General features: G+C 48.8%; 1 protein-coding gene and 1 pseudogene across 1 annotated transcript in view; both read left to right on the forward strand.

Moving 5' to 3' along the window:
• Ky (kyphoscoliosis peptidase) overlaps positions 1-4773 on the forward strand; it is a 39345-nt gene extending 34572 nt beyond the window's left edge. The window contains exon 11 of the mRNA NM_001413796.1: positions 479-4773. Within this exon, the coding sequence (NP_001400725.1) occupies positions 479-1374 (896 nt within the window). The 3' untranslated portion in view covers positions 1375-4773. The remainder of the gene's footprint in view (positions 1-478) is intronic.
• Positions 4774-16769: 11996 nt separating this feature from the next.
• On the forward strand, positions 16770-17173 carry Rpl27-ps3 (ribosomal protein L27, pseudogene 3; annotated as a pseudogene).
• Positions 17174-18470: the final 1297 nt, after the last annotated feature.

The following is an 18470-nucleotide window of genomic DNA, read 5'->3' on the forward strand; positions in this document are numbered from 1 at the left end:
ACACACACACACACACACACACACACACACACGGCATTCAAACAAAGACATGCACACACATAAAAGTCTTTTTTTAAAATATATATATATATATATGAACTGAAGGAGACAGCATTCTTTCCATCCTTTTAGCCCCTTCCCTGCTCTGGAACAAGTTAAATATCTAGGCAGGCTTCCTCTTATATAAACCAAGTGGGATAGTGAAGGAAAGAAGATAGATGGCTAGGGTAGGCTTTCCTTGCCCCACCTCCCAACCCCCACCCCCCCAGTTATCAGCTGTTTCAAAACGATTTGCCCAAATGAGTCGGGGGAATACCATGTTCACAGGGCAGGCCATCACGTTGGTAAAATCGAGTTTGGTAGAAATATTCACACCACGGACACGGATGCACACTGTAAGTCACACCTCCCCCCGTGGGTAAGCACTCACCAGAACACACAGGATCCGTCTCACCTAACCACGACTTCCTCTCCACAGTGAACGGGAAAGCCACCGTCACCATAGAGAGCCGTGCCCCGACACTGTTCATGTTCATGCTCAACGGCAAGCAAGAGCACGGGCTCCTGAGCCTCAGGAAGAACGGGATGAAACTGGAGGTGTACCCTCCAACCATGGGCACCCACAAGCTGCAGATCTTCGCCAAAGGCAACTCTGAAATCTACAGTTCGGTGCTGGAATACACGCTCAAGTGCAACTATGTAGACTTCTCTGTCCGGCTGCCCACTGAGCTTCACCAGCCCGTGGGCCCCAGCTGGTTCTCGGAGCAGATGGGCATCAGGAAGCCCTCACACCCTGACCCCATCATCCACACCAGCGACGGTCGCTGCTCCATCAGCTTTGTGGTGGAAGAGGGCATCAGCATCCTGGCATCCCTTCATGGCGATGACAGTCCCATCACCGAGGAGACAAAGAGGCGCTACATCTTCCAGATGAACCGAGAGAAGAGGACCGAGCTGAAAGTCCAGCTGCCCCATGCTGGCAAGTTTGCCCTTAAGATCTTTGTGAAGAAGAGGCAAGAACAAGGTAACTTCGTCTTTGTCTTCAACTACCTCTTGTGCTGTGCCAACACCAAGGTGAACTGGCCTATGTTCCCCGAGATCTACGGCCACTGGGGACAGGACAATGAGCTGCTAGAGCCTCTCTCGGGGGTGCTTCCCGCCAACCGCAACATACCCTTCAAACTGAAGCTGCATGGCATTGCCAAAGCTCTGGTGAAAGGGCAGGACACATGGCCCCTCACCCTCAACCCTGAGGGCTACTGGGAGGGCAGCTGCAACACGGCCGGCTGCCAAGAAGTCTATGTCATGGTGCTAGAGAATGCTAACCACAACTTCTACAGTTACATCCTGAAATACAAAGTGAATGACCAGTGAGGGAGGACAGCATTATCCACAGTCTCCCAGGGCTACGGCCAGCACTGCCCAGGGAGGACCCAAGATAAGTGCAGAGAGAGCCCAGGACACCACTAATCTGCATGAAATCACTTCTAGGCCTCTGCCTCAGTCCCCTCTGCCTCGGTCTCCCTGCTCTGCCTCAGGCACTGAGGAATTCATGCTGCCGAGGGCTCACTCAGTGTGGCTGTGGATTGAAGGGACAGAGGCAAGGGCCCTCTAAAAGGAAAAGGTGCTATGTAAACCCAAGGTATTGTGAAGTGTACGCCCCTGCCTGTGCCTGCTCTTGTGTTCGTTCATACTTTGGTGTAGAGCTGGGTGGGAAAGGAAAGTGGAGGTGTTACCGCTGCTGAATGCTTCCCTCAAGATGCCTAGAGAATTCTCCTCCCTGCCCCAACAGTATGTGAGCTATTAGAGAGGTGTGTCCCCGCCCCAGTAACATGGTGTTCCCCGATACTTCTGGACCCCAGGGAATGTTGGGCCTGCCCATCTTCCACATTCCTGGTGCCTCTATTAGCCACTTCATGCTCTTCACAAACTTGTGAGGGGAGGGTAGAAAACAAGCTAGCTGCCCCTCAGCCAACTGGGGGCTGTTATCTCCTGATCCCTAGTGTCTCTGAGATGTGATAAGGGCAGAAAAACAGCCATGTGCACACATGGATGTCCCGGCTAGGGACCAGGGATGGAGTGTTTTTGGAAGTCCAGCAGCCCACACGTAAGGGTGAAGATCCCAGATTCTGCGTGCTTAGCAGAGTTTAGCTGAGTGCCTGGAGATGCCCTTCCAGCCATCATCAGGAGCCTCAAATGCCTATGTAGCCTGTTGAAGCCTGACTGATGACTGTGAGTGGAGACCTGGGCTCTGGGCAAGCAGATGAGTCTCAACAGGCCAAACCAAGCTGAGGGGACCACCACCCTCCCCTAGAGAAAGTGTTTGTGCCTGTCTCTGAGAAAAGCCCCATCATAGCCATTTTTGCTCCTGTGTCTCTGAGATAACAACCCTGCCCCAAGCTCAACCTTCCATTGGGAACAGTTGAGGGCCTCTTACTTGCTTGGACCTGTCCTAAAAAAGCCTCAACTGCCTAGCTGGCCCTCAGCAGCACCTGAGGCTGGTGTTTCCATGGCAACAGCTGAGGAGTGAGCAGGCAGCAGCAGGCAGGGAAGGCCTGAGGAAAACCCCAAGAGGCTCCTGCAGTAGCATCCCACACACCGATGTGCTCCAGGATGATCCCCACCAAACTTCTGGGTTCTAGGACTCTGCCCACTGCACCCATCTCAGGACTCCCACCCCTACCCCTCACTGCTCTCTGAGGAATGTCCTCAAGCTCAGCTGCAGCCAGAGTCAGCCTGAGGTACTCACAGCCTCTGCATCCAATTCTTTCCTCAGTAAGAGCCCATCAGACTCGTTCAGTAAGTGACTGACCCCCGTGCTGCATGCTGGGACTGTAGAGGGGAACACAATGGACTCAGCCATAGGCACCCACACCTCTGGGTGGGCAGTCTGCCAAGTGAAGCCCATTCGAAGACCTAGGATCCCAGAACTTCAATTCCTCATTCCCTTCTGCCCCTTCCCTACTGTCACCCACCTGATACCAGATATCAGTCCTCCACCAGTCTGGGTAGCCTCACTTGTGATTAGCATAGCTGCTAGGGGCTGAGCTGCCTTGGCTTGTGTCCAGGGTCCTCTGGCAGTCTTGGCCCATCAGCATCTTGTCACTCACTCCTGGAAAACGCACAAAAGCCCAGTGGGCTGAGAGGTGGGGGTGTCTCAACTACAAGGCATAGGCACCACCACAAGTAAACGATGGAGTTTGCACTGCCTGGAAACAGTCTTTCCTCACCCCTTTGATGAGCAGGAAGAAGTGTGCTATGTTTTAACGAAATAGTAAGTGCTTCTGCGACTCCCTGCCACTCGCTAGACACAGCCGCGACAGCCACTGCTAGCCCTGAAGAAAAGCAAAAAAAAAAAAAAAAAAAAATCCCCATATTTTTCAAAACTGCATAATTAATCCGTTCTGGAGCTTGTAGAGGATGCTACCCCACAAAACAGGAGCTGTCCTCAGCACCAGAAACCCAGACCTGGCGTCTCCCAGTGGCCCGGGTCGTCCACACGCCCCTCCCTCCTTGTTTAACCAGGCAGCCCCTTTGTCAAGGCAGCTGTAGGTGCACTCGAAAAAACGCCTGCATTTCTTTTTACTGAAGCAAAGATACATGAAACTGAATCCAATCTTCATGAATTTTTACACGCATGCTGCTCAGGCTGGAAATTTGGAGGTTGCGTTTTGAAGCTTTTTTATTCAAATCCCCCTCTTTGTCTGCTGGTCCACGAGTCCCATTGGCCGATCAAATGGCACGAGCGCCCCCTTGTGGTTATGTGCGAAGTTGCCACTGCTGCGAACCCCCAAGCAGGATCTTTCTATGATTGTTAAAAATCACTAGGTGCTTTCTTGTCCCTTGTTCACGAGTTATGCTGTCTACGGCATCCACATCGTGGATCTGTCATCCTCGTCGTGGATACACCAAGGTCAGCGTTGCCGTGCAGACTGTGAGAAGACCCTGGTGAGACTTCCTGGCCTGGCGTGGTGAGAAGACATGGGGTGCGATTGAAAATTGAGCGCCTTGCCCAGAAAGCCTTTCCAGAGACAGAAACCCTGGGCACGGGGATGCCTGGCTAGTGTCGCTGTGATCACACTTATTACTATGGCAATGACAGGCTGAAACTGATCAAACTTAGCATTTTGCCAGGCTGGCCCCAGGATGGGTGCCAGGGTGCAGAAGGACGGGGCGTGGTGGGGCAAAAGGGTGCAATTAAGCTCTTTTCGGCTTGCTTCAAAAGTGCCACCAGCTCAGCTGGACTGTTCTCTGTCTGATTGTGAATATTTTGAGTTCTCCATATGTTACATTGTCCCACCAGGACAGACTCCTCCCAGCCTACGGAGATTAGAGAGACATAAATAGATTAACTGAAGCATGAAGGATTTGAGCTAGATATAAGAACCATTTCCTGTTGTGAAGTAGGAGGGACGCGTTGCCAATAAACTCTGAGAAATTCTCAAAGGACTTGAAAAGGAGAAAAGTTACCCCAGTGGTCCGGCCTTTTCTTTGCCATATTTACTGAAGTGGTTGGGTTCTCCCTCCGCTAATTCTTGAACCGTACTGGTTGGCCGGCAGTAAACACCAGGTTAAGGCTGTGACCGCATAGCTCACTACTGTGGGATGTCAGAGGCAGTTTATCTGAGGTCTGAAGTTTCCTTTTGTGTGAAGTAAACCGACAGAGGTGACTATTTCTCCTGACATGTGTGCTGAATTGTGTGGGCCGCTGGCTGTCGAGGATGCTGTTGCTGGAGTTCTTTTTCAATAAAATTTATATTCATTTTTACCCAACAATGTAATTATTGATCCATCCTTATCGCTGCTCTTACAAGGAGAAAAAAAAAAAAACAAGGGGAGGGGGTTGGGGGAGGGCAACACTTTCATGTTCAAAGGATGCTTTTAAAAGAGAAACCAATGTCCCCACCATTTGAACGTGATGGCGAGATGCAAATGGGACGTTGGGCAAATAGCTATTCCACATTAAAGAAAACATAATTAGGTCAGACCCAGCCCTCCGAGGCTCACGTGCCTTTGAAGAATCTGAAGACGGCGCTTCTCTCATTGAATCTTGTTTAACTTGAACATTTTAAAGTCAGCCCAAATTTCTTTTTAGAGTGGGGGAAGAAAAAACGTGCCAAAGATTTTCCTGTCAACCTACTTTTGGGGTTCTGAATATATAATATACGTTTCTTGATGTTCACACACACACACACACACACACACACACACACACACACGAGAAACTTTCCAGGTTGCCTAAACTGATTACTCATAAATTAGACATTTAGGGGACTAGAGGGGAAAAAATGAAAATCTAGACACCTCTGAGAAGCTGCTGTAACCATGGCGACCATTCTCATAGCTGTAGTGTGAAGGGCAAAAAGATTTGTGTTCCCAAATCTGGGCTTATCGCACCCCTCATTGCTAGACACAAAAGACAAGATGTGTTACATTTCGTCCTTGGGGTGGGGGTTCACAGAGGGCTGTGATCCATGGGTGAGGGAAGTTTCTAATGGCACACTATGGAAGAGTCACAACAAACTGTCTCCAGGTCTTCCATGCAGTAGAAGGACAAACTCCTAAATTACTGGAATGGGCTGCAAGTTCCCACCCAAGGGCTGGGAGAGCCTGACCTCCAATGTTCCTTCCAGTCCAGAGACTTTGTGAAACTGTGTCTTCGTGAACAGATGATGGCAGGCACCAGCCTGGGCTTGTCAGTTAGGCAACATCTGAAGGGCCCTGCTGTGTTAAGAGCCTGCTCCCTAAGCCCCGGGGAATGCTTCAGCACATGCTTCTTACTTTCCTGTGGTCAGTGGGATGCATGGAGCCCAGCAGGTGGACCACGGGGAAACAGAGCTGGTTCTCTATGATTTGCAAACAAAACTATAAAGAAGGCTAAGAGCCCCTTGGACAGCCCTCTCTTGGACACACCTCTGGATGTCTCCATGGAGTCTCTTTTCTTCTGCCTCACCCTCAGACCTCAATTATTCCTAAACCAATCAAATTCCCAAGGTGTCCTGTGACCTCAACCATCCTTCACGGTGAGATTTTGGTCCACTTCTCTGGTCTTGTCTCATGGGCTTCTTCATCCACCATGAGTGTTCAGGCCCCCACACTCCCTCAGCACCACTGCTTGGGTCTCTGTGTACCCAGGTGGCTCCTGCCTATGTCACTACTGTCCACACCGACCTCGAATCCAAACATCGACCCGGAACGTCGACCCCACTGAGCTGTGTTCAGACAAAATGCTTTTCATGATCCTTCCCAAGGAAAATCATTGTCTCTGGAGAAAGCACTGGTAGGCAAGATAAGTCTTCAAACAAAAATTGATTTTACATCTACAATCCTACCGCCTTGAACACACCAGATCCAGCTTGATCTCCAAAGCTAAGTGGGGCGAGACCTGGTTAATACTCGGATGGGAAACACAGGCTTATTTTAAGAATCAAGAGAGTGCCCAGTCACCACCTTCTCCTCTATTGACAGCATGCCAAGGGCTTCACTCCCAGGACAGTGTAAAGATAGCTCTTCAAAGCGGGACACAGATAAGGGTCTGTAGAGAGAAGTCTCCCCTGCAGTTGTGTAAGCTGTAAGCAGCACCTTTAGATCACAGGCTGCCTTCCTGTGGTTCTCCTGGACCAGCAATGGCACTGATCATGTAGTATGACCAGTCAGAGCCAGCACTGACCTTCGGGAATGCAATGTCTCGGAGGTCATGCCTGCACAACATAGAAGGCCAGCGATTGTGACCACGTAGGCAGCACCTCAGACTGAGATGGGACTGGACAGAAGCTCCAGAGCGAAGGTCCCCTAGAGAGTCCCTGGATGGTGGGGCTATGGCAACAGTCCTTAGGATAATTAATAGGAGACATCACAATCCACAAACCCTCCTGCTGCCCTGCTTTCAGACATGCTGGTCCCTGTTGTACCAACAGTCTTCCCTCCCTCTCTCCTGGAAAAACCTTGCCTGGTCCTCCTCCACCCTCCAGGTTCACACATTTGTGACTCAGAACTCTGCCTGATCCGATGATGAGAAGGAATTGGAGGTTCAGCGCTGGGCTGCAAATTATTTTTTTCCATACAATTTTATTGAAAAAATATTTTTCATACAATATACTCTGATTATGGCTTCCCCTCCTCCCAGATCCTTCCAACCTCTCCATCCACCCTCCACCGTGCCCTTTCTTTCTCTCGCTGTAGAAAGCAAACGAGCCCATCAATCAGTGGTGGTGGACACCTTCAACCATAGCACGTGGGAGGCAGAAGCAGGTGAGTTCCAGAGTCTCTAAGATATTGAGGCTGGTCTGGTCTACAGAATTAGTTCCAGGACAGCCAGGGATACATGAAGATATCCTGTCTCAAAAAAGAAGGAAGGGAGGGAGGGAGGAAGGGAGAGAGAGAGAGAGAGAGAGAGAGAGAGAGAGAGAGAGAGAGAGAAGCAAACAAAATGGAAAAAATAGAATTAAAGTAGAAAGAAATACACACATATACATACAACCAATAAAAATACAAAATCATGGAGCTGGGGAGATGGCTCAGCAGTTAAAAGCATGGCTGCTCTTCCAGAGGTCCTGAGTTCAATTCCCAGCAACCACATGGTGGCTCACAACCATCTGTAATGGGGGTCTGATGCCCTCTTCTGGTGTGTTTGAAAACAGAGCATGCATATTTTTCTTTAAAAAACACACAAAATTGGAAACCATGATACATACACAAGCAGACTAGTAAGACTGAAAAGAATTACTTAAGCAACATGAGACCAAAAATGTACAAAAATACCATGAGTTCTTTTATGTTGGCTACCTACTGCTGGGTCTGGGGCCTGCATGTGTGACTAACACACCCAGTGACAGTCCACCGGAGAAAATCAACTTTTCCCATGCAAGTAGGTATCAATTGCCGAGAGCGTCTTCGTTGGGGTTTGAGAGCCCGGGTCCACTTTCCCCTTCTCAGAACTCAGGACTCTTGGAACACACACTTTGGTTCTGCTGCTTGGCACACATCTCGGGGTGCTTGATTATACTCAGTGTGTGTTTCCTTGGGAAAGCTGAGGAGGGATGCGAACGGAGCCGCCAGCAGCCCTTCCCAGAACATTTGTAGCGTGTTTCCTTCCTTTTCCCAGGCCTGGCTCTTGTGGTTTCATTCAGCTCTGCCTGCCACAGCCTGGATGGTGACAAAGAGGCCAAGACTCTCAGGGGAGGATCCCAACCCAGGGAAGGGGGAACCGCTGCCCTAAGGGGTGTGGTAGGGGAGACTGAGGGCTGAGCGACCCCTTTACTGAGACCAACTACCTCAACTTATTCTTGAAGCTCTCCCTAAGGGGGTGTGTGCTCAGTCTGTGGAGTGACTGAATGCAAGATTTCATGCAGTGGCTGTTCCCGTATCTAATTGTGGCTCAGACCGTTTACAGGAGGTCTGGAACATGAGCTTGATGCTTCTCTTTGACCCAAAGTAACACAAACACACTAAAGCTCCCCTTAATTGTATCCTCACCTGCCCAGAGCTCAACCAACAAGCCTAGCTGCAGGAGACTCTCTGAGGCCCCAGGAGAGCCTATTATCTTATGGGAAAGCTGCAAAATGGCAAGTTTTGCTAATTGGGACTAAAAGGCACAATATTTTCTACTGGCAAATCAGGAGTGTGCCAGGCTGTCACAGAAGAATCCTTTATCCCTCTCCCTGTCCCTATCCCCTTCCTAATCTTCTCTCTGCACATGCATGTGGTATACATTTCTGTATGCATGTTCACATGTATGGAAACACATGTGTGTGCACGTATGTGGAGGCCCCCAAGTGGACATCAAATGTCTTCTTCAATTACTCTCCACTGTTTTGAGGCAGGATCTCTCAATTGAACCCAGAGCTCACCGATCAGCTATTGTAGAAAGCCTCCCTGCTCCTAGTCCCCCCCATTTCTGAGATTAGAGGCACCTACTCAGCTTTTACAAGGGCCCTGGGCATTGAACTCTGGTTCTCACGCTCACACTTTATCCATGGGGCCATCTTCCCAAGCCCCGCTTATAGATATTTTAAACAAGGTCGCTCTTGGTGTTGAGTGGAAAATAAACAGAAAGTGTGGATGACTTAGTGACTAAGAGCAGCGGTGAGGACTTGGGTATAAAATGGATACTTGGACAGGTCCACAGAGATGTCCCTGCCTCTCTGGAGCTGAGGAGATGACTCAGCAAAGTGCTTGCTATGCAATCATGAGGAGCAGAGTTGGATCCCCAACATCTATGGAAAAGGCCAGGTGGAAAGACATGGGTTTTGCAACCCCAGCACTAAGGATGGGCACATCCCTGGAGCTTACCAGCCAGCAAGCCTAACTCAGCTGGCAAGCCTCAAGTCCCAGAGAGAGACTTTGTCTTAACAAAAAGGTAGAGGACACCTAAGGTTGGCTTCCTGGTACACACGTGTACACACATGTACACCTCACATGGGTAGTGCAGACATGCAAACACATATACATACATACACACATACATACATACATACATACACACATACACACATACACACATACACACATACACACATATACACACACATACACACATACATACACACACACATACACACATACATACACACACACATACACGCACACACATACACACACATACACATACACACACACATACACACACACACACATACACACACACATACACGCACACACATACACACACACATACACACATACACACACACATACACACACACACACACATACACACACACCATTTCTTCTCTCAAGCTAACTATATAGATAGTTGAACATCACCGACTGAAGCCCTAGGTTGATGAGGAGTCTGCAGTCCCCTCTGAGCTCAGTAGGAAAGAACCTCACAGTAACCAAAGATCATAGACCCTGGGTGGGAAGGAAGTTCACACATACTCACCAACCCTAATAGCCAAACAGGAGCCAAGACTAAAAGAGTGAAGGAAGCTCAGCTGCATGGGGAGGGGGACCTCTGGCTCCCACCAAGTCAGCCCAGGGCTCAGAACCATCCAGAAACCAAACCATAGGTCCCTGGATGCTCTGGAGGGCTCTTCACACCCCTGGGCTCTGGGCAGGATCTGCATAGCCTCCCCATTTAGGGCTTCTCAGTCCAGAGAGGAATTGAAAAGTTCAAGTGAAACGACACCGACTGCACCTCTGATTAAATATTGTCCAGCACTCAGAGTGAGCAGTGATTGGTCCTATTAAAATGAAATAGTAGATTACTGCATTGTTTAAAGGGCTGTTGGCTAAGGAAGGTTATTGAGTTACAACATCCTAGATAATAATTCCCTTCTTGCTTCCAAGTACGTCAAGGAGAAGACGCTCAGCCTCAACCTCTGCCAGCCTCGTGGGAATGTATCTCTCTCTGCAGGCAGAGAGGGCTGTCACCTGGCTCATTGTACTTACCTCCAAGAAACAAATCGGGGCTTGGGCAACCGATCGATGGATCTCGGGGAGCCCTTCTTCTGGGGGAACTCATTTGCTTTGAGCTTTGCTGACATTGCCAGATGACTGCCTCTGTGTCACAAGGAATCAGACATCAGAGGACCTGGGCAGTTACACCCCCTGGAGGGTAAGCAGAATTATAGAGAGGCAGCCACAGCCTTGAGTGGCCCAAACCAGCTATGCTGTGTGATGGATGACAGCAGACAGGAGAAGAGAGGTGCCTTCCTATAGCAGAGGAGAGTGCTGAAGGAAACTGAGGACAGTTTTCTTCAGAATACGAGCAGAGTGTGACGGTGTTTACTGTAAGCCCAGCACTGCACAGGTAGGGGCAGGAAGAGTAGGAGGCTAACCTGGACTACATGGACAGATAGATCCTGTCTCTGAAGAGGAGGAAGAGGGATGAAGAGAAAGGAAAAGTGGCCTCAGGATAGCAGATTGGGTAACAAACATTTTTGTCAATATATCTTTATGTGTGTTAATAGCAAAGAAACCTGAAAACTTACGTTGACCATTTCATTACATTATACAAAATGAACTGAAGGCCCAGTGATCTGGCGCAGTAGGTAAAAGTGCTTGCAGCTCAAGCCTGATGGAAGCCCGATGACCTGAGACTAATCCCTAGGACCCACATGGTAGAAAGAGAGAACCAACTCCTGATGGTTATCTTTTAACCTCCACATCCATGCCACGGCATGCACGCCTGAGCTCACACACATCACAAACACACACAATAGGAATAGCAGTGGGTAAATAAATAGATTTAAAGAAATTTAAATAGAATGAAGCCATTGCCTTGGAGGCACTTAGAGGTCACTCACACTCCTCCATGGCCTCGGCTGCCCTATCCTGGTCCCCGCACCTGTGGGCCGCATGCTCCCTTTGCACACAGCACACAGCGCACAGCGTCTTGAGAATCAGATCTCATTCCACACCTCCCCCAAGGAACACCAGGAGCAAATCAGTGTTAACCTGCTGTGGGAGGGAATCTCCTCGGACTGTAAAAGCTCCACTTGACGTTTTTTTAAAAGCTCAGCAAGAATGTAAAAGTCCATTTTGAAAAGACGCCAATGATCGTCTTTCCAGGAAGATGGCCTCTTAGCTACCGGTCTCGCCTCACTGAAAGCCTCCTTGTGCCATCAGGAGCCATTAACAGATGATTGAAGCCTCAGGTTTCCCTCTATAAACATTGATTTAACTCAGTGAAGAGTTTTAGGTTCCTCCGTACCGAGCACTGGCTGGCCCGGGCTGTGTGGCTCCAATTCTCTTTGCCACCAGGCAGGAAGGCACGAAGGTGAAAGGTACGTGCGTGCCTCAAAGTCGATTATTCTGCTCCTGATGCCAGCTTAGCCAACTCCCACCTGACCTGGCAAGAGCCACATCCTCCCTAGCTGTTTCCTCATCAGTGAGGTGAGAAAAATCATTTGCGCCTTCTCAGGAGGATGGCATGAGTCAAGAACTTAAAAAAAAAAAAAAAAAAAAAAAAAAACGACCAGCAAACCCTGAGCATAGTGAGCATGCGCTCTCTAACAGTGTCCTAGTCGGAGGTTTCTACGGCTGGGATGAAACGCCGTGACCAGAAGCAAGTTGGAGAGGAAAGGGTTTCTTTGGCTTAAACTTCCACATCACAGATCATCATCAGAGGAGGTCAAGACAGGAAATGAAGCAAGGTAGGACATTGGAGGCAGGAGCTGATGCAGAGGCCATGGAGGGATGCTGCTTATTGCCTTTCTCCCCATGGCTTGCTCAGCCTGCTCTCTTATAGGACCCAGAACCACCACGGGGGGGGGGGGGGGGATGGCCCCACCCACAATAGGCGGGGCCTCCCCTATAAATCACTGCTTAAGAAAATACACTCCAGGCTTGCCTGCAGCCCAATCTTATAGAGGCATCTTCTTAATTGACCTCATCTCCTCTCAGATAACTATAGCTTGTGTCAAGTTGACATAAAAATATGCGGCAGAGTTGACCCCTTGCCATCTTGACTCGCAAACATATCACCATGAAACCACAACCTTTCCTTCTCCATCCATCCTCAAGACCTTACATTTAAAACATGAATAACTTGGAAAACCCCCACAGTCTTTACCAATTCAAACACATTTAAAGTTCAGCCCCTTTAAAACATCCGGTCTCGAGTCTCCTCGTTGTTGCCTTCGGAACAAGATGCAGAACTCTCAGCTCCTCCGGCGCCATGCTTGCCTGGATGCTGCCATGTTTCCCACTGTAGTGATAATAATGACTGAACCTCAGAACCTCTCCTGGCTGGAGCAAACCTCCTCATCTTTGCCAACAGGCAGGAGCTGCGTGGAGCACTGTCCTGTAAGGCTATTCAAGAGGCCCTGGAGCTGGGCTCCACCCACAGCCAACGCTGCCGCATCCCGGGCTTCAGTGCCATCGTAGGGGACGACCAGATGCTGGCTCCTCGATGACATTTCCTGTCATATCTTTACTGCCAACTGAGCTTCCCCAGCTCACTGTCCAGACCACTGTCCTCATCGGACACCAGCCAGAGGGATGAGCAGCAGCTGGCCAGACTAACACTCCCAACCCCACCATGACCCGCTGCTGCTATTGATGCTCCCCCTGGGTGAGGGTTGTCACCCTGGCTCTGAAAATGGCCTGCAACTGCCATGCCAAAAGGAAAGGCTGGACTGGGAGGCTTTCCAGACCCTGTCCAGCAATGAGAATAAAGCACTCCTTGACCAGTGTTTTTTTTTTTTTTTTAAATCTAATCTCCTTAAAAGTCCGAAATCTCTTTCAAACATTTGAAAATTCTCGACTATGGGCTCCTGTAGAAACCCAAATTAAGTTAAATACTTTTTTTAATTGAAGAGGAAGACGCAGGACACAGTCACAATCTTAACAAAGCAAAACCACGCTCCAACGGTGTAAGTAACTCAATGTTCAATATCTGGGATTCACTCACCATCTTCTGGGCTCCTCCAAAGGGGCTTGGGTCACTTCTCCAGCTCCGTCTGCTCCAGCACACACAGTTTGTCTTCTAGGCTCAGGCCAGCTCCCTGGTCCACCATCTGCTGTCCTTGGTGGTCATCCCATGGTACAAGCATCTCCAGTTGGGACTCTTGGGTCTCTTGTTGCAACTGGACTTCACTTTCTCAAGTAGCCTCCCCTAGGCTCTCTTCTCGAATTCCAACCCTGCCACACAGCACCCAGCCTCAGCTGCCGTCCATGACCCCTTCATGTGTTCAAAACCAGTACCACCCAGGTAGTTCTCACATTACAAATTCTGCTTCCAGTACAAGGTGCAACCTAGGACAGATCTGGAACACTGCTTCTATGTGCTGGCTCTGAGGAAACACTTCCCGGAAGATTTCCCAGTGATGCTGCTCTCTTCTTAATCACACAGCTGATTCTTCAGCCCCAGCCGATCAACATCCACCATCCCAGTAAAACAAAGGTTTCAGTTTAGTAGTCCTGGTTACCTTGTTATTGACAGTTCATTTCCTCAGCCCGAGCTGACCAGAACCACAAGTTCTTAACTCAAATGGCCCACTAGAGTCTGCCTCCCTCTGAAATGTCACAGCCAGGCCTCCGTCGTCTGTACTGCTCCCAACAGTCTTACCTTCCAAGCTCCTACAGAACAGCCCACTGAGCTCTCAACACTCAGTGGCTTTTCTAGCTGAAAATCCCAAAGTCTTTTCACAAGCTTCCCAAAAAACATGGTCATGCCTGTCCCGGTAATACCCCACCACAACTTGTCTTAGGGTTTCTATTGCTGTGGTGAAACACGGTGACCAAAGGCAAGTTGGAGAGCGAAGGACTTATTCAGTTTATGCTTCTACAGCACAGCTCATGATCACAGGAAGTCAGGACAGGAACTCAAGTAGGGCAGGAACCTGGAGGAGGAAGCTGATCCAGATGCCGTGGAGGAGGGCTGCTTATTCGCTTGCTCCTCATAGCTTGCTCAGCCTGCTTTCTTATAGAGCCCAGGACTACCAGCCCAGGGATGGCACCGCCCACAATGGGCCGAGCCTCCACTGTCAATCACTAATTAAGAAAATGTCCTATAGGCTTGTCTGTGCCTGATCTTATGGAGGTTTTTTTTTTTTTTTTTTTTTTTGAAATTGAAGTTACCTCTTCTTAGATGTCTTTAGCTTGTAGCAAGTTGACATAAAACTATCCAGCACACATAATAAGTACTCAGTGCATGTCGGACAGTTCTTGATGACATCATAGTTGTCATGGGAGAGGTGACAAGATAGCTCATCAGATCCCATGCCCAGGACCTGCAGAGTTTAGAGAAGACCAATTCCTATAAGTTGTCCTCTGGATGTCCTCTATGTCATATACATGCTCTCACACATAGACACACACACATGTACACACACACACACACACACACACACAACAGGAATATGTGCAATACATTCTTTAAATAATTTAATTTTTAAAACTTCTAAGGCCTCTAGTCCCACGTAGCACTCAGAGGTCAGGAAGATAGCTCATTTGGTAAACAGCTTTCAATGCAAGCCAGAAGACCTGAGTCTGGAGCCCAAGGGCCCATGTAAAAAGTTGGGTGGGGCAGCCATCTATAATTCCAGTGCTGGAGAGACAGAGACAGAAGGTTCCACAGGGCTCACTGGCTAGCCAGTCTAGCCATCAGTGAGCCCAGTCCCAGTAAGAGAGCATGTCTCGGACAGCAAAGTGAAAAGCCCTGAGAAGTGTCTGACATTAATGTGACTTCCACCAGCATGGGACACACTGCATGTCACTTCCTACCAGCTATAGTAGCTCATTTGTCAAACTGCAGTGACACCACATTCCAGGTACCCCTGGTCAACTCTTCAAACCTGACTGTAGTCTGAGGGTCCCCCAGCCTGGATGGAAGCCACTGCAACATACTCAGACAAGGAAGAGGACCAAAGGGAGGAAGGAGGAAAGTCTCCCACTCAACCCACAATCCAACTCTTGAAACCACTCGAAGGGCTGGGGGTGTAGAAGTGGACCATTTGCCTCACACCCGTGATACCCCTATTCCTGCACAAACACCATGACCAAGAAGCAAGTTCAGCTTACACTTCCACATTCCTGTTTCATCACCAAAGGAAGTCAGGACTGGAACTCAAGCAGGTCAGGAAACAGGAGCTGATGCAGAAGCCATGGAGAGATGTTACTTACTGGCTTGCTTCCCCTGGCTTGCTCAGCTTGCTGTCTTATAGAACCCAAGATCACCAGCCCAGGGATGGCACCACCCACAATAGGCTGGGTCCTCCCCCCTTGCTCACTAGTTGAGAAAATGCCTTACAGCTGGGTCTCATGAAGTCATTTCCACAACTGAGGCTCCTTTTCTGTGATAACTCCAGCTTGTGTCAAGTTGACACACAAAACTAGCCAGTACAGACATGAACGGACAGAGAGAGAGAGAGACAGAGAGAGAGAGAGAGAGAGAGAGAGAGAGAGAGAGAGAGAGAGAGAGAGAGAGAGAGAGAGATTGGGGGCAGGAAGATAGTCAGAGAGCTGTGTCGCCACCACACTGAAAGAGGGGTCCTCAATGAGGCTTCCTGATGCAGTGGACAGCACTGAGAAGGTATGGAGTGCTGCTGAATTCAGAGGATGCTTTGTGCTAACTTGGCAAGGAAAATACGTTCCAGAAACTGAACATCAATATTTACATTATAATGATCCAAATGCTGCATGCTGCTGTGGTAGACGACGTTTGCACATTTGGATTCCTCCCAGCCCATTCTTGCCTTCACCACCCCACCCCACCCCCGCCCATCTCATCTCTGGAGGCACACATCTCTACTTCCCTTGGAGACACTTTAGGTCACAGAAGAGTCTGGTCTGTGGCATTTCTGAATGTATGTTGCTATAGTTCAGATGCTCTGGTAAATGGTCTCACCTTCAGGTTCCTTTTCTCGTTGTTTGTTTCTAGTCTGGAAAATGCATTTGTTATGCATGGATTTCCTATCCAGTGAGGCATTCCTAAATTGCCTTATCAACGTTCACAGTTCAATAAGGAGGCCCTGTTGGGCTTTTTGTGCACAGCATCACGCTGCCTGTGGATAACTTTTTCCCCGCTCTCTTGTTGTTCTTTGTTTCTTCCCCTTGTCTGATTGTTCTGGGTAGATGTGATGAAGGCAGTAGGTGTCTGCTCCATGTTTTTTTCTCTCAGCAGGTGCTCAATACTTGTCCTGGTTAGGGTGAGGTAAGGCAAAACTTGTATGTCTAGAAAACACAGCCTAGTCTCAATATATTACCCCTCCCGTATGTCACATGGTTTGGTTTGGTTTACAGGGTCTCGCGCTATAGTTCTGGCTGGTTTGAAAATCACTATGTAGTTCCTTTCTGTTGGGTGCCGGCTGCTTGCTGTTGGAATGGGCAAGTTCATGAAACCCGGGAAAGTGGTGCTGGTCCTGACTGGACACTACTCCAGACGCAAAGCTGTCACCATGAAAATCATTGATGATGGCACCTCAGACCGCCCTTACAGCCATGCCCTGGTGGCTGGAACTGACCACTGTCCCCGAAAAGTGACAGCTGCCACGGGCAAGAAGAAAATCGTCAAGAGAGCCAAGTCCTTTGTGAAAGTTTATAACCACAACCACCTCATGCCCACAAGGTAATCTGTGAACATCCCCTTGGACAAAACCGTTGTCAACAAGATTGTGTTCAGAGACCCAGCATTGAAACACAAGGCCAGGCGGGAGGTCAGGTCAAGTTCAAGGAGTGGTACAAGACAGGGAAGAACAAATGGTTTTTCCAGAAGCTTCAATTTTAGATATATTTTTGTTTTCATCATTAAAAAATGTTTTAAAAGAAAAATTTAAAAAAAAAAGAAAATCACTATGTAGACCAGGCTGACCTTGAGCTTGAAGCAATCCTCCTGCCTCTGCCTCTCAAGTACTAGGAGTATAGTCATGGGCCACCATGCCTGCCTTATAGCAAAGGATCTGATTTGTTAATGATTCTCACAGGATTTTTAGTCTACAATCACAAAAAAGATTGGCTTGCCCTTTTCCACCTGCAATGCCCTTGTTAGACTCCGTGGGGTTATGGTAACCTTAAAAGCAACTAGAGAGTTGCTAGAGAGCTGGCGTGGCTTCTTTCCTCCTTACATGTTTGAAAGCATTTGTTGGTGAAGCCACTGGAAGCTGTGGTTTTCTTGGTGGGGAGATTTTCAATTAGAAATCGATGTCTTTAAATTTCACGTTCTGTTTCTCCATGTCTGTTTTGATGTGCTGTGGTTTTGAAGACTCATCCCTTGGACTTAACTGTTCCACTCATTGGCATTGAGTTTGCTAGTGCTCATAGGATCAGTCCCAATCTGATTTTGCGTTTTTGTTTTTCTTCTAAGCTATTGTGCCTTTCCCCCCACCATCTGCTCTTCAGTGATCAATAGCCCTACAACTAAACCCTGGGTGCAGATTATCGCTACCGAACACTGGCTTGCCTTCCTTCTGGGATAAGCCCAAGCGAGCTCTAGGCGGACCAGAGGGCAGTTTCATTTTAGTGTTTTAGGATTGTCTTTGTTTTTATTTAGACTTTTGGCTGGGGTTTTTCTTTTGGCCTTGTGTGTGTTATGTGTGTGCGTATGGGAGCAGCGATGGGTGGGTACCACACAGCACGTGGTAAGATCGGAGGACAACCTTAAGTGTCAGTCCTTGGTTGCACCGTTTTTTGAGACAAGGTCTTTCTGATGCTTGTTCCTCCACAGGCCCGGGTGGCTACGAGTTTCTGAGGAGTCTCTGTCTCTGCCCCACCCTGCCCTGTAGGAACACTGGGATGACAGACACACCCTTTCATGTCTGACTTTACATGGGCTCTAGGGATTCAAACTTAGGTTCTCATGCTATGAGGTCAGCCCTTTACCCACTGGGCTATCCCCTCTGCCCCCTCTATGGACTAAGTTAGCCAGAGCCAGGCTGACTCCATGACAGGCTGCAAACAGGCAGTTTGGGAGGCTAGGCCTAAGTTTCTGTTTCCCAGAAATGAGAACCAGGATCTAAGAACCTGTAGTCAGCCAACCATAGATGTGGGCAGCCAATCCAAGGATGCCTTGCTACCACGGAAAGTCC

This window comes from Rattus norvegicus, chromosome 8, assembly GCF_036323735.1.
Source record: "Rattus norvegicus strain BN/NHsdMcwi chromosome 8, GRCr8, whole genome shotgun sequence".
NCBI lineage: Eukaryota > Metazoa > Chordata > Mammalia > Rodentia > Muridae > Rattus > Rattus norvegicus.